At 36.3% G+C, this 25,372-nt stretch overlaps 1 protein-coding gene across 1 annotated transcript in view; it reads right to left on the bottom strand.

Annotated features, from left to right (window-relative positions):
• The window catches only part of LPGAT1 (lysophosphatidylglycerol acyltransferase 1), a 76,160-nt gene that overhangs the window by 34,796 nt on the left and 15,992 nt on the right, over window positions 1-25,372 (bottom strand). Inside the window, exons 4-6 of the mRNA XM_057528021.1 lie at window positions 8,108-8,226; window positions 3,117-3,212; window positions 275-296 (exon numbers count right to left, since the gene is read on the bottom strand). Coding sequence (XP_057384004.1) covers window positions 275-296; window positions 3,117-3,212; window positions 8,108-8,226 — 237 coding nt within the window. The remainder of the gene's footprint in view (window positions 1-274; window positions 297-3,116; window positions 3,213-8,107; window positions 8,227-25,372) is intronic.

Genomic DNA, 25,372 nt, shown 5'->3' with positions numbered 1-25,372 from the left:
TTTCCCTAGAAGGTAGACACACATAGAGTAAGTACAGTCACATTTGAAATTTAAAGGCTGTAAAATTAAATAGAAATAACTGCTTCTAGAGTAAATCCCAATCATAGGCTAGAATAGTGATTTCCCCCCACTTACTTCCCCTTTTGACCACAGTGGAAAAAGTAAGTTATTAGCACTTACATAAATAAACCCTTTCCTCTGAAGAAAAAAATTGCTCTAATTGCCCCCGAAAGTTCGTTCATTCATCATCAGTGAGTATTTACTGAGTACCTACTGCTTACTTGCCAGGCACTGTCCTGGAGATAGAGAAGTAAGAGACCCTCATGAAGCTTACTTGAATGGGGAAGATATATAATACATATGCATATGTATATGTGCATATGTATAAATGCAACTGGTGATAAGGTTAGGAAGAAGGGTAAGAGACTAGAGAAGCTCAACAGGGTCAGGAAAAGCAGCTCCAAGGAGGTGAAATTTGAGCAAACAGCTGATAATGTGAGGGAATAAGCCATGTGAAGATGAGTGGCAGAGTACTCCAGGTGATGAGGAGAGAAAGGACAAAGGCCCTGAGGTGGGAACATGTGTAGCATGTTCAGAGAACTGTGGCAAGGCCAGTGTGGCTGAAAATTGCAGAGAGAGGCGGAAGACATATAAGAAAGGCCTTGAGCTTGGTTAAGTAGTAGTTTGGGATCAAACATCATTAGATAGTTTTCAAAAAGGGAGAGTCATGATCTTATTTACATAAAAAAAAATCTGCTGGCTCCAGTGACAAAAAGACTATAGGAAATAAGTTAGGAGACTCCTGTAGAGTCTGGACAAGGCAGTTTGATGAGATTCAATTGTGGGATATCGATGAGAGGTGCACACATTCAGGAAAAAATCTGAAAGCTAACAGGACATTCTGATGGACTGGATCTTAGTTGTGAGGGAAAGACAATAAAGAGGATAACTTGGAGACCGAAAAGAGGAACCTAGAAGCATTTTTAGGAAAGCCCAAAACCCATGACTAAATATAAGAAGGTTCTTCCTTTCAGTATGATCAATTCGCTAATAATTTTCCAGCCAACACAATTACAGAAGCTCCCCAAAATAATTTGTATACTTTCAGTCTTTAGACTAAATTATTCTAAATGCAAACTAAGTAACAATTTTCTTAGCTAATTTATGGAATTGAATTGATTATAATTAAGCTTTACTTATTAAGTTCCCAAGAGTACATGTAAAATATTTTTAATATTCTTGGAAATATCTTGTCAAAAATGTTTAGTAGCAAAGTCCCAAGAGATTTTCTTTAACATTAATACTTTTTTTCTCTCCCTTTCCCCCATGTTATAGATTTTTATTACTATCTAACAGGGAAAAAATTTCTGCTCTTCAGAAATGAATTTGTAAATCTCTCCTGTCTTCCCCTCCAGTGACACTCTAAGATATTAGGTTAGTTTCTTCCTTAAGTTGTTCTGATCACTGTTTATTTTGTCTCAACCTTGTTGTGGCCAATCCCCATTCCCAATTCTTCCTGGGGTTCCAGTGCCTGCTTTTTTCCATCTCTCTGCTCAGAAAAACCAAGGATGTTTCCAGAAAAAACTAGACAATTACACAGAATGTGAAAAACAAAATTATGTTTTGTGTATAAAACTGTCTGGAGGGGACTTCCCTGATGGTCCAGTGGTTAAGACTCTGTGCCCCCAGTGCAGGGGGCCTGGGTTCGATCCCTGGTCAGGGAACTAGATCCCACATCAGGGAACTAGATCCCACATGCATGCCACAACTAAGAGTCCTCATGCCACAACAAAGATCCCGTGTGCTGTAACTAAGACCTGGTGCAGCCAAATAAATAAATAAATATTTTAAAAACTGTCTGGAGCAAAGTATAATATATGTGTTTGGGGAAACCTATTTTCATAGAGCTTAGAAGTTTTTCCACACACTTCTGGCTTATTTCTGAATTTGTGATGCTCAGAAGAGGCTTAATTAGATTCACCAGCAATTCATTACGTAATTACTACGTGCAAAGTACTGCACCATCCAGGGTGAAGTGGCTAAATATATAAACACCAGATAAGTGTGGCATTACCATACATAAAAACTCTTGATATCATATTTTGGTTATCCATTTTTGAGAAAATAAAGCATGTAGCGTATCAGGGAAACACTATAATGTAGTGCTGACTTTTTCTTTTTTTCTTTTTTTTTTTTCTTGCCAGGCCGCGCGGCATATGGGATCTTAGTTCCCCGAGCAGGGACTGAAACCACAGTCCCTGAATTGGAAGCGCGGAGTCTCACCACTGGACCGCCAGGGAAGTCCCTGTATGCTGACTTGATAAGAGGGTATTATTCTTTTTCCTATACTAAACTATTCCCAATGCTTGCGACCCATTCCCAATCCACCTTCCTCCATCACACCCGTACTCATTCTTTAAATTTATGCCACATATCATCTTCTCCTCTAAGGTTTTTCTGGATTTACAGAAATTTGACATACTCACTTTTCATACTATGAATTCGCAAAATATTTCCTCTTATTTATTTATTTAATATTCTCCCGACTGGTAATCTTATTTATTTAACAATCTCCCAACTGCTAACATAGATACCTTCTATATCATATAACGGTGACTTGTAAATAAAAATAACGGTGATAATATAGATGATGATAGTGGTAGTCATGATGAAGATGATGAAAGTAGCAGGGACTGTTCTGAGTGTGTAACACGTATTTCTTTTTTTTTTTTTTTACATGTATTTCTTTATGTAATCCCCACAGCAACTCTGTGAGAGGAGTACCCATTATTCTCATTTGAAAAATGAGGAAACTTTGAGAGGTTAAATAACTTGCCCAATTCACACAGCTAAGAAGCAGAAGAGCTGAGAATGTGGCAGGTGCTTGGTAAACTGTTTAGAAGCGAGGAGGGTAGAGATTAATTTTAATTAGATTTTAATGTTTATGCATACTCAAATTCAGACTGAAATAAATGTTTTAGGAAAAAAGATTCCCAGCTCCCTGAGATAACTAGAACTGGCTCTATCTATTATAACTGGTTTTGTGATGCCTCTTTTTACAATGAAGAATCAGACTGATCAGGCTATCACTGTGGAAAAAAATGCTCATTACTTACCTGTCTGATAAAGAAGTCTCCGTGAATTAGAGAAACAATTCCAAAGTTTGTGTACTTAAAAATATGATCCATCAACCACATCATTTGAGCAACAACCTAAAATATTTAAAAGCAAGAAATAAATGTTGAATAGAAAAAAAAAAAAAAACCTGACTATAGTCTAGCCAGTCTCTAAATTTTAAGTATAATCATCCAAGCATACTTTTAATTAACCTATCTTAAATCTAATGTTACTTCTATAAATAAAGCACTACATGAAAAATTACAGGTCTTCATGCATTATTTAGAAATGTGTTGTATAATTTCCAAGGATTTTGAGATTTCTCTGCTGTTTTCTGCTACTGAGTTCTAATTTGACTTCATTATATTAAGATAACCTATTCTGTATTAGGTCAATGTTTAAAATGTATTGAAGTTTGTTTTATGGCCCAGGATATAGAATATCATTGTATATGTTCCACAGATGATTAAAAAGAATGTGTATTCTGTGTTTTGGGGTGTAGTATTCTATATGTTTTGATTAGATTTTATTGGTTGATGGTGTCGTTGAGTTCCATATCATTGTTGATTTTCTGTCTATAAGTTCTATCAGGTGCTGATAGATGGGTACTAAAATCTCCAACTATAATTTTGTATTTATCTATTTCTCCTTTCATCTCTTATCAGTTTTTGCTTCATGCATTTTGAGGTTTTGTTGTTTTGTGTTTATGCATTTAAGATTGTTATGCCTTCCTGGAAGATTGGTCCTTTTATGTAACGGTCCTCTTTGTTTCTATTAATTTTCTTTCCTTTGAAGGTTACTTTTTCTGATATTAATATGGCCAATCTCACTGTTTTCTTTGATTAATGTGTTCATGATATATATATATATATATATTTATACTTATATCGTTTACCTTAAAACTAACTAGTTCAGTGTATTTGAAATGAGTTTCTTGTAGACAGACTATTGTTGAATAATATGTTTACTCCACCAATCTTTCTTTAACTTGCTGTATTTAGACTATTTAAACATAATATATTTATTGCTATGTTAGTGCTTAAAAAAAAAAAAATTACAGGTCTTGATTCCAAGTCTTGGATTCCTAAGTCACAGGTATATACATATCACTGGGTAACAAATAAAACTCAATTAACTTCTTAAATTTGAACTTAATGATTTCCAATTTGTTCTATGTAAACAAAACCTTTGGAAATTCTTATATAACTTTTAAAGTTATTTTGAAACAATACAATATGCCTAAGTTATCAAATGAGGGCTACACGTTTAATCAATAAGCACTAAGGCTTTATAAAATGTGACCTTAACTTAATGGCTAAAATATTAAAAGTCGTAAAATATAAAGATATAAATATAAAAATTTATAATAATATAAAATATAAAAATATCCAAAATAAAAGAACATTGAAGAATTCATTTAGTCAATAAATACACTGTAAATTTTTTAAAAATTCATTTAGTAGAATGATTTACACATTCTATTATATCATGAAGAGTATTTGTTAGTTTATACAAGGCCATACTCTTTGCCAGCATAAAAATACTCAGTTTCTTAAACACAAAAATATTATCCACTGCTGATAAGAGTTAATAGCCATATCAAGAGCAGAAGACTTTATTTCAAGCAAATTTCAAAATTAAAAGTAAGTGTAAACAGGACCTAGTTAATGAATTGGTTAATTGTTCTCCCCTGCTGAGATAACAGCATCCCTTGTTATAAGCCTTTAATAAATAAAGTGAAAACTACAGCCTCCATCAAGAAAGCAACAGAGTTCCACTTTGGTTCCTATAGGAATAACAAATGTAAACTTCATCTCTGAGCACCAAATTGTATGAACTAACATATAAGGAAAAAACTAAGCATTGACATCCATGTGTTGCTTTTACAAAAACATTATAAAAGCCCACAAATAATATTCAAGCTTCTGATGTAATTTTTCAGTATCACTGAATAGTTCAGTTACATGACTCCTATTCCAACGGTTTTACCATATAAAATAACTTTAAAAAAATAAAGATACATACATGAAAGACTGATTCCCAAATCAATTAATACAGAATAAAATAATCACCAACATCTCATTTTTGAATCTTGTTTTGCTTTGTAATGATAACTACTTTGTTTAGATAAATTGAGATCTGAACTAAATGGAATTTGCTGAAAAGTGCCTCAAGAAACAAAACAAAAAGCAAGTGGATTCAACCTGTAAAACCTTTGAGCTTTATACACAGTATGAAGTGTGGCTGCAATTTATTGCTCTCTGGGTTTAATACCAACACTAAAGTAACTAGCTTTTATGTTTAATCTTACATTTATAGTGGATTTACCGCCTCAGTTAGAAGGGTAACGTAAAACAAATTCAGTAAGACAGCCAAGCTATCTTCTGAGATTTGTATGGATAATTCTGTCCTAACTTATTTTAGGGGAAACGTTACAAGTCAATAAATATTTATTACATATCTAAAAGTTCTATTGATAGAAATAAAAATTCTTAGTTTTATCATCAATTGCCACAAAAGGGCAAGACTCCTCACTTCACAGATACTTATTAAAAAGGTACTAGCACGTTTAGAAAATATAACTAATCCTTTGTTTCATATTTCGGAAAAAATGAGGTCAGTAAACACAAGCTGCCTGAATCAACTCTGTCGACGTTTCACAGGCTGTCACTCAGAACGTTGTTAGGTATTTCCAAGGGACAAAATTGCTCTACATCAATTATTCTTTACCCGGAAGCACGAATTTTCTACATGTCAAAACATCTGGGGAGGCTTACATGAATGGCTCCATTCTTTATATCCTTCTGAAATTTTAGTGGAGTCAATGGTTTGCCAGTTTAGAAGTCTGCAAGGACAATTTTGGCTGTCATAATGACTAGGGAGTTCTACTAGCATGTAGTAGGTTGCAGCCAGGTAAGGAAAACAATGTGCAGCAGGACAGTCCAGAACAGTGCCGTCCTACCAAAATGCAAGCAGTGCCCCCACTGACAACAACGACAGGCGCTACAGGAATTCCTGAATTCAAAAAGCTATGTTATACTCACATCACCATTAAACTAGTATTTTTAAACTGGCCCACAATTTAGCATTAGCTTTCTTTCTTTGAAAGTGCCCATGGAGTATGCAATTAATCAAGTAAACATTCCTACTTGTGAAGGTAAATTAATATTGCCCTATACTTATTACACAGGAGGCAGAGATTTTAATGCTTCCACCTTTTTATTTCTCAATTACTCCTTTATGAAACAAGATAAAAAATTCTTCAAGGTTTCAAATTATTTTGTAATATTAGATAGTAATATCAGTATAATTAATCTGAAAATAAAAACAAAATAACTCTGGACAGAAAAATGAACCAAAGACCAACTAACTAAAATCTTTTTACAAAAGCAAACAAATCAAAATTTTTTTTGTCCACAATATTGGTGAATCTCAGATTACCTGATACTCTGGTTAATACAGTTATCATCTCTGCCAAACTGGAGTTAGAGTAACAAAGTTAGGTGTATTTATACTCACCGTTTTAAGCACTCTTTGAGATTCAAAAATCAATAGAAGACACTGTAGGCCCTCAGAAAAATCACTATAAATGTAAGTATCTTATCGGTAAGCATAAAAATGTTCTCCTTGATACAAAGCCAAATAAACTAGTTTTTACACAATTTTAACATCAAGAATTTAGGAGACAGGCAATAAATATTATTATAATGCAAATATATCTACACAGTGATATTCTTTTATTTTAACAATTCCAAATATAAGATTCTGAATATAAGAAAGGACTGAATTTATTCTACATTCTAGCAAAATTATGCCTCTGCTTTTCAGATAAACAACAAAAACAGATTCCATAATAAGCAAACATATTTTCCATTTACTGTCACCTCATTTTCTGACCCCTGAGCTGCTGAATCAAACTCTCTGGGACCTAAACACATCAGGCGTATTCCTGCCTTAGTGTTTTGGCCAAGATTATTTCATTAAAGAAGAGGCCCTTGCTTCACTACTCTGCCTAACTAAATTTTACTCACCCTTCAAGGTCAAGTTTACATCCTCTCCCCTCCACAAAGTTTTCTATATCCACCAAGTACATGGTGAGCTCACTTTCCACTGAATATTTCTCACTTTGCAATTAAGTATTGTTTGCTATTCCCTCTCTCCACCTACCACTAGATTATTAGTTGCTTTAAGGGGATAGTATCTTATAGGATGGTCTTCTATATTTATAGTCGGTGACCATGAATATGAAACACTTATAAAATACCTATTGATTTGTTTCTTCACTATTAGGCCAAATATTAATTCCATTAATTTTATATATTTTCTATTTATTTACTTTGCTATGAACATAACCGCTTTACCTTCTCTTAAGGTAACAATTCTTTTAATGTTAAGGACTGACTTTATTTTAAACCCTCCCAGTTTACAGGTGTGTTTTAGGTAGCAATATAAGCAATGTGAAATCAACAGTTCAAACACAGCCCTAGAACACTGAATAAAATGGCCCTAATATCTTTCCTTTCAATTTGCTTTCTAAGTGAAATCCAAAATAATATTTACTTTACTTTCTTCTGGCTAAAGATCCCCAAGATCACCTAATTCCCTGTCCAATTTTGCTCTTCTATCTTAAGCAAACTGCTTTTTGTGTTTGTATTTCTCAAACTGGCAATCCACCACTCACCTCAAGACAGCCCCATGCTGAACCATATTAACTTTGCTTTCATTTCAGTTACCTTTTTTAAAAAACAGCTTTGTGCAGATATAATCCACATTACCCCAGTTATTTTTCTTGAGGTCTGTAAATTCCTCTCTTAGAGTAATTTAGAGTTATATACATAGTATATTTCTCTTTTTAAATTTTTCTAAATTTTCACGAAAAGTATACATATTAAAGTGTAAGTCTACATTGCCAACTGTGGTAAGACCGTTAAATTGATTCTCTGTTAACCTCCCCTTTCTGCAGTCTACCTCTGCCTTCAGGATGGCTTACCAGTCCTTTGTCCTGTAGGCACATCATCAAAGTACACACATCTCCTGTTGCCTGATGATTCACCAACATTACTGCTTCATCTTTTGAAACTGCTTTAATATCTTCCCCCCATTCCATCACTGTAAGAACAAAAAGTTTCAAAGCTGTCACTTAAAAAGTTTATACATTTCCAGAAGCCTTGTATTAGAAACACTGGTGCACATTAATGATGATACATCGCTTAGCTAAAACTTCTAAAAGTTTAGAACTAAGTTTATTTCCTATAAAAATCAGGATGTTCATATTTTATAGAGACCCAAAATATCCGTTAAAATGTAAAACGGCCAAACCTTTGATTTAGAAATTCTATTTAAGAGTTTATCCTATAGAAACATTTGTCCAAACAGGCAAAGATATGCACAAAGGATATTTATTGCAACTTAAATGTTCACCAACAGGGGAATGGATAATTTTTATATAATGGAAGAGTATAAACCCATTAAAAGAATGGAGGAGGGCTTCCCTGGTGGCGCAGTGGTTGAGAATCTGCCTGCCAATGCAGGGGACACGGGTTCGAGCCCTGGTCTGGGAAGATCCCACATGCCGCGGAGCAACGGGGCCCGTGAGCCACAATTACTGAGCCTGCGCGTCTGGAGCCTGTGCTCCGCAACAAGAGAGGCCGCGATAGTGAGAGGTCTGCGCACCGTGATGAAGAGTGGCCCCCGCTTGCCACAACTAGAAGAAAGCCCTCGCACAGAAATGAAGACCCAACACAGCCATAAATAAATAAATAAATATTTAAAAAAAAAAAGAATGGAGGATATCTATATACACTAACCCAAAAGGACTTCTTATCAAGTAAACAAAACATACCACAAAACAGTATATATAATATAATCCCATCTTTTCAAAGAAGGAATAAAATTTACATGTAACTTAATACATTGAAAAAAGTCTGGGGAAATGAATTCAAAACTTAATACTGATCATCATTGGGAGGTGGTTCCCAAAGCCCCCTTAAATTCTACTTTATAATAAAATATGCAAGTATTATAAAATGTGTAAGCATTTTCATTTTACAAGAAAACTAATTAAGGATGTTACATTTATTAAAAATCTCCAGATGAAAAGTCAATGCACCAAAACCTATATGTACACTCTAAGGAAAATAGTGATATCTCCAAGTAGTTACGCCTCATTTTATACCAAATTTACTACACGCAAAAAAATAAAATTGAGCATCAGTGTCAAACATCAGGACTCTACAAAGAAGGTTCTAGGTTCCTCAAATGTCTGACGTGAATTACCAGAGGCTGAATATATGTTAGCATTCACTCATCTCACTCACTGCTATAAGGAAAGAAGTTGAGTCACCTGTGTGTAATAGTTCTGGATGAAATAGGGATGGGAGACCTGTTGCTCACCTGCTTTACCTCTGCCAGCCTCCCTCCTTCACAGTCACCTTTCACTGTCACCCCAATATAGCAGAGCTCCTCATAAGAGTTCATTTGAGAAAAGAGTTCTGCTAATTTTTTCTTTTTATTAAAAGCCATTTAAGGGCTTCCCTGGTGGCACAGTGGTTAACAATCCTCCTGCCAATGCAGGGGAAACGGGTTCGAGCTATGGTCTGGGAAGATCCCACATGTCGCGGAGCCGCTAAGCCCGTGCGTCACAACTACTGAGCCTGCGCTCTAGAGCTGGCGAGCCACAACTACTGAGCCCGCGTGCCACAACTAGTGAAGCCCCCGTGCCTAGAGCCCGTGCTCCGCAACAAGAGAAGCCACCGCAGTGAGAAGCCCGTGCACCGCAACGAAGAGTAGCCCCCGCTCGCCGCAACTAGAGAGAGCCTGTGCACAGCATGGAAGACCCAATGCAGCCAAAAAAAAAAAAAAAAACACCAGCCATTTAAGCAAGGCATCTATGCATTCATTTTAAAGATCTTAAAGACTTGTATTAAGGGAATTTCAGCTGGGCTGAACATATATTCAGTTGTGGTACCTACTTGCAAAGTGAGGTATTCCAGTCATTCTCTCAGAAGTTATGACTAACACACAAATAGTTTACACTGTATGGCGAAAGTTTTTAAGTTTTTAAAATGAATGCAGAATGGAAACTACATTACAGATGTCAAGTAATCCTTAAGGAATAGACGTAGAACACTGGGGACAGCCCAGCAGCACCAACTTTCCTTCACAGCGGCCTTTCCTTTCCCAAGTTGCCAGTGAAGTTTAGCTGACAAGCTAACTTTACTGAAACATACTTGAATAGCTGATATACATTGTGTGTGGGAGCAGAGGGAGTATAAATTGGTACAAGAGTTTTGGAAGTCAATTTGGCGATATATATATCAGAACTAAGAAATGTGAAAATCCTTCTACCCAGCAATTCCGCCTCTAGGAATTCATGTTACAGATATACTTATTCATGTGTAAAATGAAACATATGCAAAGCTCTTTATTGCAGCATTGTTTACAAGAGCAAAGATGATAACAACTAAAAAGAGAGACTAGCTCAAATTCATAGAAATTTCTAAAATGGTGGTTGACAGGAGGGAAAACTGGGGAGTTGTTTAATTAGTATGGAGTTTTGGTTTTGTAAAATGAAAGCTTTGGAGATTGGTTACACAATAATGTGAATATACTTAATACTGACACTTAAAAATGGTTAAGATGGTAAATTTTATGTTATGTGTATTTTGTCACAATTAAAAATAAAAAGGGAGACTAGTCAAATTATAATATATCCATGCAATGGAATATTATGTAATCATAGCATTTTTACACTAATATGGAATGATATACTCTAAGTAATAGAAGCAAAGTGCAGAACAGTGTGTGAAGAGAGAATATATTTACTAAATGAAAACTCCTCATATCATGTCTCTGTTGACAACCCTTCAATGAATGTGCGCGTGCTGCACACATGCGCACACACACACACACACACACACACACACACACACACCATCCTTTCATTAATTCATTCTTCACTCAATAAATCAGCATCAGGCACTGTGGATATAAAACAAATAAGAACAAAAGTATTATTCTAATGCAGTTAAAACACTCAAGAAAAGTCTAACTTGGTTCTATAAATATTAGGCTATTAAGAGGTAATGTGAGGCTTCCCTGGTGGTGCAGTGGTTGAGAATCTGCCTGCTAATGCAGGGGACACGGGTTCGAGCCCTGGTCTGGGAAGATCCCACATGCCGTGGAGCAACTAGGCCTGTGAGCCACAACTACTGAGCCTGCGCATCTGGAGCCTGTGCTCCGCAACAACAGAGGCCACATGATAGTAAGAGGCCCGCGCACCGCGATGAAGAGTGGCCCCCGCTTGCCGCAACTAGAGAAAGCCCTCGCACAGAAACCAAGACCCAACACAGCCAGAAATAAATAAATAAATAAATAAATAAAATAAAATAAAATAAAGAGAATGTGGAAAGTCTTCTAGCTCCACATCTATATAAATAGATGTTTCATAACCAAATAGTCCTTTAATGCAATTTCTGCTACATGAATGGAAAATACTAGATACCTAGGCCTGTGCAGTAGGAAAGCATATGTGTGAATATAACTGCAAATAAAAATAAGTTTTCTACTTAAAATGTATCTTACTTGCTTTATATAAAGTAGATAAATCTAGTGTGTTGGTTTAAATCTCAAAATATAAATTGAACTTAGAACTCTCTGTTCTGGCTTAAATAGTGTCCCACCAAATTTACATCCATCCAAAACCTGTGAATGTGACCCTATTTGGAAACAGGGGCTTTGTAGATGTATCAAGTTAAGATGAGGTCATAATGGATTAGGATGGGCCCTAAACCTATATCCAATATGACTGGTATCCCTATAAAAAGAGGGAAATTTGGACAGAGATACACAGGGAAAACGCCACATGACAATGGAGGCAAAGACTGGAGTGATGTGTCTACAAGCCAAGGACTGCAGACAACCACCCAAAGCGACCAAGAGGCAAGGAAGGATCCTTCCCACCAGAGCCTTCAGACAGAACACAACCCTGTCAGCACCTCAATTTCAGACTTCTAACCTCTGGAACTGTGAGAGAATAAATTCCTGTTGTTTTAAGCCACAGGAACTTTGTTTGTGGTACTTTGTTATGGCAGCTCTCTGAAACTGATATACTCCACCCTCCTCAATCTTCCCCATCCTTTCTCTTTTCCATTCTATTCCCCCCAAATTATAGTTTTTTTCTAACCAACTATAGGAAAAGAACAACAGCACTGTATTTTAAACATCCAGAACATTATCATAGAAATCTACCATTATGTATTATAAATGGTTCTCAATGTTTATTTCTATAATACTTTCAGGGTATAATCATTAAGAGTTAATCCAATACATATTTTATCTCTCAGCCATAACTTAGCTAAAATTAATTTTCAAACTAAATGTCAATTTGCTAAGACTCACACACATACTAAATCAAACAAGTGAAGGGAGAAGGATCAACTTTTTAAAATTATCCTGATGTAGCAATAAAGTCATGTTGGATTTTATAATAATCTAAATTTTATTCAACAATAAATTTCATTTCCAGTATCTATGGTATTCTTCTTTTACCAAACCATTATATACTTCAAAGATCACTGTTAGAAAGTTATATGACTAACAAAATCAAGATTAAAAAATGCTTGTAGAGAAAAAGCATTTATTTTGTGTATGAAATAGCTATGTTCCTCAAATCATACCCTGCTATCCAAACCAGTAAGTATAATAATGGAGCCAGTATCTTAATCAAGGAATAGAATTATTCTCATGTTAAAGAACAGAAGCTATGGATGACTGCCAGTTCTTACATTGTACTTGATTAGAAGGACAAAAATATTTTAACACACTGTTCTGTGAAAGGAATTCTCAAAAAAGAACTGGGTCAGGTCCACTATTTCCAAAGGGAATGAAAGACAACTGAGTAAAAACTGGAAGAAAAGTTCCCTAGTTGTAATTGAATTTTTAAAAATTCTTGTTAAAAACCAAAGCCAAAGATTATCACCCACTACACACACACACACACACACACACACATTAATAAACCTCCCCCAAAAGTTTTAGACTAAAATTGATCATGACAGTTCACATCTCAAAAAGAAAATAAAAACAACAATAAACCATCACAATTTCCTTAAAAACAGTGATGCTAAAGCTGTTATACTGACCCACAAAACAGAATTAATGTGGAGAAGAAAGGTTGCTTTATACACGACCATAACAGCTTACTTCTCAAAGTGCAAAAAAAAATGCCTGCAAGCTGATGCCACAAGCTATTTTACCATTCTGTGACTCACTTAAGAAACATTAATAATATCATTATGCTACTCAAACGTATTGTGAAGATGATTGAGATATAAATGATAGAATCACAGACGTCCTGGGCAATTAGATTACATGACAGTTGAAGTTACTTTTGAAATCACTATTAACTAAAAGAGTCATACAACTACTGTGTCACATAAGGTCAGGTATTCTAATATGAATAGTAAAGATTAGAGAGAAAAAAAACGCATGAAAGAATCTCATGTAGCTCAAGAACTGTGGCTTTCAGTAACACACATTGGAGGCAGAGTGGGTTGGATTCATCCAAAGTTAGGGGTTAGCAGAGGAAGATAAAAAGGGAGTGAGGACATGAAGGGTAGCCATGAGAAAGTAGATTAAGGTACTGATTAATGGAGAGGAGACTGGTGCGGAAAGGAACCAAGCAAGGGGGTAATTCACTAAAGAAAATAGAGGGAGGGCTATTATAGTAGAGATACTTGAAGCCATCCCCCATCTCCACCTTTACCCATCCTACTCAAACCCCCATAGATAGGGCCCAGACGTTGTGAGAAAGCCCCCGGGTGAATCTAATGTATATCTGTAAATAAGAACCACTGGAATTTTAGCTCTGATGAGTTTTGTTTTATTTTCTTAAAACAAGTATACTGAACATACTAGGAAGTTGTGGTCAGTGCCCTTTTTTTGGCACTTTAATTAATTTAATTTAATTTAAGAGGTTAAACTTGAGGAGGCAAGGCTCAAGGTGTAGCTTTTGGAGGGGTTGTTTAACTAAAAGAATAATAGTAGCATATATTATTAAATAGATATATAATTAAATACTAATAATTTTAATAGCCAACATTTATAGAATGCTTACTATGTGTCAGGCATTAATAATTAGTAAGAGAAAATAATTCACATTATTTTCCTATGTAATCTTCACAAAATCCCAAATGTACAGACACTGTTATCCCCAATTTACAATTGAAGAAAATGAGACACAAAAGGTTAAGCAGTATCTTCAAAGTTACACAGTTAGAAAGTAGGGGAACTGGGATTCAAAACCACTGTATCATGCTGTTACTGCTGGCAGGCTACATCAAGGAACCTTGAGAACAGTAACGGGTAAGTTGCCCACACAGCCCCTGACGTTGCCCATGATTATGCCAAGAAGTGGGGTGGACAAGCCAAGTCCCAAAGTCCTCAACAAATAAGGTTAGTGGGCGGCAACAATAAGGAATGGTGCAGAAGCCAAGGATCAAGTGTTTTTTTGCATGAAAGTTGAATAATAAACAAGTCTAAAGAGGCAAAGAGTATCTAAGAAAAATAAAAATCAACATTGTCTTTGGGCCCAGGATACAGGTATCTTAAACTTAACGTGCTCAATACAGAACCAGCTCTTTACCCTAGCCTTCTCCGTCTCAGCGAAGGACACTATCATTCACCCAGTCAATTCAAGACCAAACCTAAGACCACTTTTGATTCCCCCCTTTCCTCAATTCTGCATATTTAATCCATCTCTAAGTCCTTTGGACTCTATCTCTAAGACACATCCTGCAACCTCTATGTCTCTCCTTCTTTACTACTACTACTCTAGGCCAAGCCATCAATACCTCTTTCTTGGACTTCTGAAGTGACCTCCTAACTAGTCTTCTCACTTCCACTCTAGCCACCTGCTTAAAAGAAAACTTTAAAATAGTTGCTAATTTCAAATACCAGTATAATCTAAATCACCACTGGCAAGAATGGAAAAAGAAAGAGCAAGAAAGTCAAAGATAATAAGTGATAATTAACTCTAACTGGTATTGAGATTTGCTTTAACTTAAACCTAGACAGTTTCCAACAGGGGAGATATTGGTATCTCGGGAGAAGCAATTCTTCCTGCAGTCATCAGCATTGCAAAACTTTTAGCACACCTGGCCAACATTCTCTGTTACAACCCTCAAGAGCCTACACATTTCAAACATCCCACCCCCACCTCTATCCATTTAAAACCACTAAGTTAGAAAGTTCAAAATGATTTAGGTCAATATAAGCCTGTGGTAAAATCAGAGTGAGGCTAAATAACAAATGAGAATAGTACAGACAACATGAGGACTAAGTGAACATGTGCTTATTAAAAACAAAGATCAAGCCCTCTGATGCCTAACCTTTACCCACTCAGCCCCAGGATATGGCAGCAAGAGTTTGGAGGAGTCTTCTCTAGGAAATCTGATCAGCTCAAGAGAGAAGATCTAAAAATACTGACATTTAGGATTCTCCAGTGAAGTATTCCAATCAGATTATCCTACAGTGAGGCTTAGTGTGGACAAGACGCAGCCACTAACAGGGCTACCAATCAACTTTATAGTCCCCTACTCTTAAATAAGAACAGATCATCATGTATTACCAGATACCCAGAAAAAGCCTTTAATGTGAAAGACAGAAAATAAAGCAGCCTATTAAAGAAATTGATTTTATAGTCAGAAATCTTCCAAAAAATAATTCTTCTGGCCCAGATGATTTCACTAGCAAATTCTGCCAAACATTTTAAAAAGAAATAACACCAATTCTATACAATCTCTTCCAGAAAACAGAAAAGAAGGGAAAACTTTCAAGTTTACTTTATAAGGCCAGCATTACCCTTATACCAAAACCAGAAACAAACAAACAAACAAACAAAACTATAGACTTATATCCATTAAAATCCTCAAAAAATGTTAGAAAATGGGATCCAATAATATACACTGCAACCAAGTAAGGTTTATCATCACAGGAATGCAAGGTTGACTGAATATTAAAAATTAATCAGTGTAATAGTCCACCATATTAACAATCTAAGGAAGAAAAAACTCATGATTATATTGGTATGGTCTGAAGGTCTGTGTCCCCCTAAAATTCAAATGTTGAAGTCCTAACCCCCAAAGGTGATGGCATTAGCCGATGAGGACTTTGGAAAGTGATTAGGTCATAAGGGTTGAGCCCTCATGAATGGGATTAGTGCGCTTATAAAAGAGATCCCACTGAGCTGTCTAGCCCATTCTACCAAATGAGGGCACAGTGAAAAGGCTATGAACCATGAAGAGAGCCCTCATCAGAAGGTGACCATGCTGGCACCTTGTCTTGGACTTCCAAGCCTCCAGAACTATAAGCAATAAATTTCTGTTGTTTATAAGCCACCCAGCCTGTGACATTTTGTTATAGCAGCTCAAATAGACTAAGTCACATATGAATTGATGCACAAAAAGCACTAAACAAATTCCAATATACATTCATGAAAAAAACTCTCAGTAAACTGAGAACAGAAAGGAATTTCCTCAATGTAATAAAGTGTTTCTACACAAAACCTATAGTTAACATAATATTTAGTATTAATTATATATGAGTGCTTTCTCCCTAAGATTGAGAACAAGGCAAGGACGTCCAATCTCACCTCTCTTATTTAACATTATTCCAGAAGTCCTAGCCAGTTCAATAATGCAAAAAAAAAGAAAAAAGAAAAAGAAATGAAAATCATACAGGTTGGAAAGGAAGAGATAATTCTGCCCATATTCACAAATAGCATGACTGTCTCTGTAGAATGTCCCAATTAATCTACAAAAAGCTCCTATTATTAATAAGTGAGTTTAGCAAAGTTACTAAACAACTACAAACTCAACAGTAAGTATCAATCATATTTTTATACTAGGAATGAATGATAAGAAATTTTTAAAAATTAAATCCAACTTACAATAGCTCAAAAAATATACTTAGGTATAAATCTAAAACACATGGACAGGATCTGTATGCTGAAAACTACAAAGTGCTGATGAAAGAAATCAAAGAAGGCCAAAATGAAATGAATACCATGTTCATGGATTGAAAGATTCAACACATTAAAGATATCAATTCTCCCACAAATTGATCTACAAGTAAAACACAATTCTAATCAAAATGCCAATAAGAATTTTTGCAGATACAGGCAATTGGATTCTAAAACTTATAAAGAAAGGCCAACAAACTAGAAAAACCAAAATAACTTTGAAAAGGAAGAATAAAGTTGGAGGAATCACACTACCCAATTTTAAAACTTACTATAAAGCTACAATAATCAAATGGCATGGTATTGGTGAAGGATCAGACACACAGATCAACAGAGCAGAAAAGAGAGCCCAGAAATAGACCACACAAATATGGCTAAATGATTTTTGACAAAGGTGTAAAGTCAATCCAATGGAGAAAGAATAGTCTTTTCAAAAAACAATGTTAGAAAAATATGAAACCTAAACCTATACCTTATACAACAATTAATTTGAAATGGATCATGTAGTTAAATGTAAAACTTAGAACTCCAAAACTTCCAAAAGAAAATTTAGGGGAAGACCTCCATGACCTGGGGTTAGGCAGTGTTCTTAGACTTGACAGGAAAAGCATAACTCATAAAAGAAAAAAAATCAGTAAATTGCACTTCATCGAAATTTAAACCTTTTGCTCAGCAAAAGACACTGTTAAGAGAATGAAAAGACTGGGAGAAAATATATGCAATCACATATCCAACAAAGGATTTGTGTCTTTGTATCCAGAATACTTATAGAACTTCCAAAACTCAGCAATAAGATAACAAACCACCCAATTAAAAACCAGGCAGAAAACTTGGACACCTCACCAAAGAGGATATAAGGATGGCAAACAACCATATGAAGATGTTCAACATCATCAGCCACTAGGGAAATACAAATTAAAACCATGACGAGCAACCACTATACATTTACTAGAATGACTAAAATTAAACATACTGATAATACCAAATTTTGATAAGGATGCAGAAAAATTGGAACTTGTAGACACTGCTGATAGAAATGCAAAATGTATAGCCACTCTGGAAACAGTTTGGCAGTTTCTTATAAAGTTAAAAATACACTTACCACCTGACCCAGGAAACCCACTCCTGGGTATTTACCCTAGAGCAGGGGTTAGCAAACTTTTTCTGCAAAGGGTCAGCCATTAAATATTTTAAGCTTTGCAGGCCACATATGGTCTCTGTTGCAAATTCTTCTTTTGTTGTTGTTGTTTTTTACAAACCTTTACAAATGTAAAAGCCATTCTTAGCTCATAGGGCCATACAAAAACAGGCAACAGGAAAATTTGGCCCATTGGGCATAGTTTGTTGACTCCTACCCTAGAGAAATGAAAACTTAAGTTAATACAGAAACTTGTACATGAATGTTATACCAGCTCTATTTATAATTGCTAAAAACTAGAAACAAACCAAATGTCCTTCAGTAGCTGAATGGATATAAACTGTGGTACATTCATACAATGGAATACGACTCAGCAACAAAAAAGAACATTCTAATGATACATGCAACAACTTGGATGACTTTCTAAGGCATGCTGAGTGAAAGAAGTCAGTCTCAAAAGGTTACATAATGCATGAATCCATTTTATGACATTCTCAAAAAAGACAAAATTATAGTGAAAGAGAACAGATCAGGAATTGCCAGGGGTTAGAAGTTGGGGGAGAATGTGATTACAAAGGATAATGATGACTAAAGCATGGCAGAACTACAGATAATTTTTGCTCTGTTATTTTTCTTTCTTTTCTTTATATTTTTCTGTTTTCAGCATTTGACTTATTACTTTTGTAATTCAGGAAGGTTTTTCTCCCCAGATCAAAGTATTAATGGAAGATACTACTACTGGGCTGCACTCTTTTTATCTGTTTCTTAAATGTTCATTTTCTCAATTTCACTAACTAAAAACCTCTCCCCCTGAGTAGTCTGGTTCAAATGTATTTTATTAAACCACTGAGAGTTGAAGTAGCTAAGACTTTACATCTTAAGTTTCTTTTTATAGTATGTTCCAATAAAAGTACTTCACTCTATGCAAAATGCTCAACTTGCTCAAAGTTTTGTTTTCTCAACCTTTTAAATAGCTTCTTACATTCACTTGTAAGTTGACCAACAGAACACTATACTAAATTCAGAGATGGGGATTTAAATCAAAGGTACTTTAATTTGTTTCCATTGGGAAAAGTGTAAGCAGTGGGATTAAGTAGTATCTGCCTTAGGCTGCTAAAATGAGTAATTGGAAGAAGGGAAATTCTAACTTCTCCTAAAGGTAAAAGATTGCACCAAATTGCTAGGAAATAAGTGGGCAATGTAGGTACTTCTCTGCTTTGCTACGAGAGCTCTAAATAGTTTTAGAATCAGACTATTACATATGGTAGGGGTTTTGATTTTAATGAAGTTTACAGCTAGAAAGGAATTTACAGATATCTGAATCCAAGTTCCTCACTTCACAGATATTTTATCAAATACAAGAAACAGAACTCTACGGCTGCTTCTTGACTGACCGAATTAGTTGCAAAGAAAAACATACAGATGGTGAGGATAATTAATTTACAGCACCTCCTGCTCACTATCCCCCAAAGCACTTACTGATGTATTCATTCATTCAACTAGTTTTATTCTCTTCATAGAGAAACAGGATTCTACCACTGCGGGGGACATAAACGTACACAGGGATTCTATCACAAAGTAATTAACTCATTAAATTCAACTATAGGAACTTAGCAAAAAAGAAAGAAAGAGAGAAAAAGTAAAAGGTGAGAGAAGAGAGAGCATGGAAGGGCAGAAGTAAAAGACTGAAACAGAGAACATTTTAAATAGTACAAGCAATTTTGCCAGCCTTTCCAGTCCTCAGATCTATGCCCTGGAGGAAGCTTGAGACTGGAATTGTGAATCTGCTGCTCCTCATCGATGCCGCTGGCATGTGCCTGTCATCATGCCAGCATCCTACTGAGGCAGCAGCTCACTGAGCTGGATGATTTCAGTTTTTTAAAAAATACATTTTCTTCCATATAAAACTTAAGCAAACTTTTTAACTGATGCAATATGATCCCTGCCCTCAAGAGATCTGCTCACTTATTGGGAATAAAAGATAAATTGGGGATTAGTGCATTACACATGAAGTTATGTACCACAGGAGGCAGGGAACGAAGAAATCATTGGGAGCTAAAACATGAAGGGAAGAGATACCAAAGACATGCGGGAAATGGCCTTGAACAGACAGTTGCTACTGGGAAAAATGGAAAATGAGGTTGTATCTGTAAATAAGAGGTCAGATTACAGAGATACTTTTAGAAGTCAGATACTACAATTTAGGCCAGGAGATATAAAATCCCTTTTTTTGTCACCAGGCAGGTGACAAGAGTGAGGGAAGTGGGCTTCCTATATGACAGAAGAGAGCAGTGGGACTGTGTTAAAAACAGAGTGCGTGCCCCACCCCCAAAGAGGGCAGCTACCTATCCAGCTCCAGGCTGTTGCCGATATCTGGGAATGTGGACCCCGGTTACCAGACCTTCCAATTTTTTAAGAGTAATTGGAAATTTCAGAGTTTGTATGAAAGTTAAATAAAGAGGAGATTAACAATGGAGGAAGGTTCCTGGGCAAGCAGGCAGGAATGGAATCTAAGCAAAGGGACTGGCTCTTGATAGAAAGGACATTCTGCAATGTAACAGGAAGAATAAAGGAAAGGAATACCAAAAGATGCAGCTTAAGAGGTAGGCTTGGGCCAGGCTCGTAGAGCACCAGAATTCTGCACATTATCTCACAAACCACAGAAACCAGCAGGAAAGGAACTGACAATATGTGGGATGGAGGGAAGGGATGAAGGGCTGCAGGGATGAGGGAGAGTAGCTAGTTGTTAAGTGGGGGATTTTTTTTTTTTTGGTGAGAATGTCTTTAGTATCTTTATATCCTGGAAGACTAAGAGCAAAGATAGAAGGAGATAGTAATCAGTAAGGTGAAGCAAGAGAGATGGGATGTTAGCTTTGGGTAACAGACTTATCTACAGATGAATGAGGGTGCGAAGAAGTTGGGGGAGGAGGACAGAGAAAAGGGGAAGACTCTCCACAGCACAGTTCCAGGGCACTAACCAAACCCATGGCAAAGAGGCAATGAGAGGAGTTAAAAACTGACCTGGGGAAGAGAATTGCTCAGAAAATCACCACGAACGTAGATATCCTAAGTGGAGCTGAGCTAGACAAAATTGGGGATGCCCCTTAAAATGAAAGAGCAGAAAGCACATAGAAGCATTCATGCCAGCCAATTGTCCAAGAAGCCTGAAGCAAAGAAGTTCATGGTTGGAGCTAATATACCCTCTGAGTTGAGGCTTGGCCATATTCCTAAGCTTTGAAACCTAGGATACTAAAAGAAGAAAGTACTAAGAATATAATCAAAGGAGAAACGAATTAATTGTACCACATACTAGGAAAACTTTCTTATTTTAAAGGACTTTCACTCATATTCTCTCAATTGCCACAGCAGCACCATAAGGCATAACAGGCCATTTATTAATCTTATTTTTTTCTTTATGTGGGTGAATAATTTTTTTTAACATTTTTATTGGAGTATAATTGCTTTACAATGATGTGTTAGTTTCTGCTGTACAACAAAGTGAATCAGCTATATGTATACATATATCCCCATATCTCCTCCCTCTTGCGTCTCCCTCCCACCCTCCCTATCCCACCCCGCTAGGTGATCACAAAGCACCGAGCTGACCTCCCTGTGCTATGCGGCTGCTTCCCACTAGCTATCTATTTTACATTATATCAATTTTATTTAAAGATAAGAATCTGAGAAGATATTGTAAAAGATAATACTGTAAGTAAGCACTATAAATCTGACTGAAATCTAAGTCTGTTGGACCCTAAAACCAAACTATGGATAGCCCCTGTCTAATGAAATTATGAACCATTCAATTAAAAGGGAAGTGTGCTGTTTTCAAGGTATGATGAAAATAGCAGGGGCTTTAGAGTAGAAGACTTTCATTCAAAGACCAGCTCCATCCCTTGCTAGCTCTGTCATCCACAGTAAGCAAGTTACTTAACTTCCAGAAGTCTTCCTTTTCTCACTTGTTTAATGGGGTTGATATTATTTCCCTCTCAGGACTGCTTTCAATAGTTACAGGAAGCCACATGTAAGCACTTGCTAAAAGGTCTGGTACATCAGGTACTCGATCAAGGTAAGTTTTTCTTCTCACCGGAAGGGTTACCAGTTATCTATAGTTTACACAGAAGTTAGTCTCCTTGCAACAGAATTAAGTAAAAAGGATTGGAAAAGGCTTTTATTTTTTTTGTTGTTGTTTTTTGTTTTTTTTTTGGTTTTTAAACAGCTTTATTGAGATCTAGTCCACGTACCATGCAATTCACCCATTTAAAATGTACAATTCAGTAGTGGCTTTTAGTGTATTTACAGAGTTGTACAATCATCACAATCAATTTTAGAGATTTCATCAACCCCAAAAGAAACTTGGCACTCCTTAGGTATCATCCCTGGGAATTCTACATCCCCTTCCCTTTCCCGGCCCCCAGCCCCCGAGGCAACCACTAATCTACTATAACCACAGATCCTATAGATTTGGGAAAAGGCTTTTATTTTAACAGTAAATCTTATTAGAAGATAAATAGTTCCTAAAGGAACCAGAGAAACTAACTCAAAACACATACTATAAATGGAAGAATCTAAGTCACAAGAAGAAAACATCATTTCAAGTTTGGTATTAAAAGGAGACATGACATAGAGGAGAGACTAAATAGACTAGAATACACTAAGGTGTAAAGCTCTTCTCACTGAGCACGGAGTTCAAACCTGGAGTCCACAGGGTCCATAAATGGACTTCAAAGAGTTGTGAACCTCTTGAAACTGTTTGTAAAACTGTGAGCACGTGCAAAGGTGCTGTGGTCAGCCAAAAAATGCTCCCCTACCTCCACTCCACAAGATATCCATGTCAAACCTCTGGAACCTGTGAATGTTACATTATACGGTAAAAGGTGTGATTTAGTTAAGGATCTTGAGAAGAGGAGCTAACTCTGGATTACCTAGATGGACCCTCAATCAGTGACAAGTGTCCTTACAAGTGACACACAGAGAATAGACATAGAGAAGAGGAGGCGGCCACAGGACCCTGAGGTAGAGCTTGGAGTGATGCAGCCACAAGCCCAGGAATGCTGAGAGCTACCAGAAGCTAGAAGAGACAAGGAATCTCCCCCTAGAGCCTCTGCAGGGAGTGCAGCCCTGCTGACACCTTGATTTGAACTTCAGCCCTCCAGAAATGTGACAGAATTAATGTCTGTTGTTTTAAGTGCTTCTGTAGTCACTTGTAATGGCAGCCATAGGAAATTAATATAGGTGTACTTTTCTGAGAGGAGGGTGCAGAGATTTCATCAGACTCTAGAAGAGGTTCTTATGAACCCCAAAAGGTAAAAGAACTACTATGTAGAAGATTAAGCAAAACCATCTACAAACAAAGGAACAAGAAATTTTTTTAAAACCTGCAGAACAAGTAGTTACTTGGATAAGGTCCCATAGTTAGTAAATATTGAAGTAAGAAAATAACAAGCTGTCCTATGATATCTAATCCAATATTCATTTCACTATCTCTTGGAGTTCAACCTTACAAATGCATTAAAAGGCATTGATTCCCAAACAATTAAATAGCCTGTTAAAAATATAGGTTCTCAGGCTCCATCTCAATATATTGATCAGAATCTCCAGGGTAGAGAAGTTCATATATGTACATGTTAAAGCTCCTCTGATAATGCAGATGTGCAGACAAATTTGGGAACTACTACTATAAGGCAAGGATCAGTAAACTTCTTCTCTAAAAGGTCAGATGGTAAAACTTTTAGGCTATGCAGGCCAAGAGGCAAAATTGAGGATATTATATAGGTATTTACATAACAAATTTGTTTTTCAACACATTTCTACAAATTTTTTATTGACAAAATTCAAAATATAAAAATAATTGAATACAACTTTTTGCAATATTGGTCTACTAATGAGAAGAATAAAATTCTTTCTTGCGAGGGGTAAGATTTTACTTAATTGGGGTTCAAAGTTAGTGTTTCCTATCATCAGCTCAAGATCAGTTGCAAACCATCATCTATAAAAACCTCCTGAGCTGGAAAGGACTTACAAAACAAACAGGCAGCGGGCTGGATTTGGCTTAAGGGCTGTAGCTTGCCAACCTCTGCAGGAAGGTATAAGGAAGAAGAACAAGCCACAGCCCCTGCCCTGAAGCAACTGACAAGTTAGTTAAAGAGACAGGAACAGCAAAGGTGAAATCAACAGTGAAAAACATGAAGCAGAATTCTGAATGTTTTACGTTGTAGAGCAGTGAGTCCTAACTGTTTCAAGTATGAAGAGTCTTTTTGAATGTCACAAAATGTGACAAGCCCTGGGCCTGGCAATACGGGCACTCAGCGCACAGAGGAATGATACATGAAATCTGAGCATTTCACCAACACTTGTCTTACTGTCCTACATTAGTAGCCTAATAAATATTTGGCTTTATATCTTGTAACAGTTACCCCTCCATCATTAATAGACTGTTTCTCAAAGTGAGTGGTATAGCATTCTAAAATTAATTTAAATTAAAAAAAAAATGTGGCAGAGATCTATGCTAGTAGTTTTTCAGCAATGAGTGAAAAGATCTGTAACAAAAAGCAACTGTAAAGTCTATAATGCTTTTAAGGGATTTCTTATTAATCAAAACAGCAGCTACATATATTTGAAAAGTATTAACATGTATTTATAAGACCCATTATTTATACAACCACAGATGTTACTTAATATGTGTATGGATTCTCGACCCCCTGAGGGAACTCTGAAGCACTGCCGAAACTCTCAGCCCAAAGGTTCATAACCACAGTTACAGAGTAGATGCCAAAGAGGTACAGAAAGAAGGAAAGAGTAGAAACTGGAGTAGGGGGCAAGGACATCACAGGCTTAGATAAGGAGATAAATTGTCAAAGAAACTGAAGAACAGATTTTAGGGACAGGAAGAATATCAATGAGAAAATGCAGAGGGGCCAAGGGAGAGCAGCCTTACTGAATAAGAGTTGAGAACAGGATCAAATTATGGAAGCTCTGTCACCAGAGCCAGCATCTAAGTGCTTTCCATGTTTCATCGTATCATGGAGCCCTGATAAGCTTTCTCTCATTCAGTCTTAGAATAGATCCCTAAATACTTGAGGCGTGTAAGTAAATGA

Source organism: Balaenoptera acutorostrata, chromosome 1, assembly GCF_949987535.1.
Source record: "Balaenoptera acutorostrata chromosome 1, mBalAcu1.1, whole genome shotgun sequence".
Taxonomy (NCBI): domain Eukaryota; kingdom Metazoa; phylum Chordata; class Mammalia; order Artiodactyla; family Balaenopteridae; genus Balaenoptera; species Balaenoptera acutorostrata.
The sequence above is the reverse complement of the archived record's forward strand: the minus strand, read 5'-3'. Positions and strand labels throughout refer to the sequence as shown.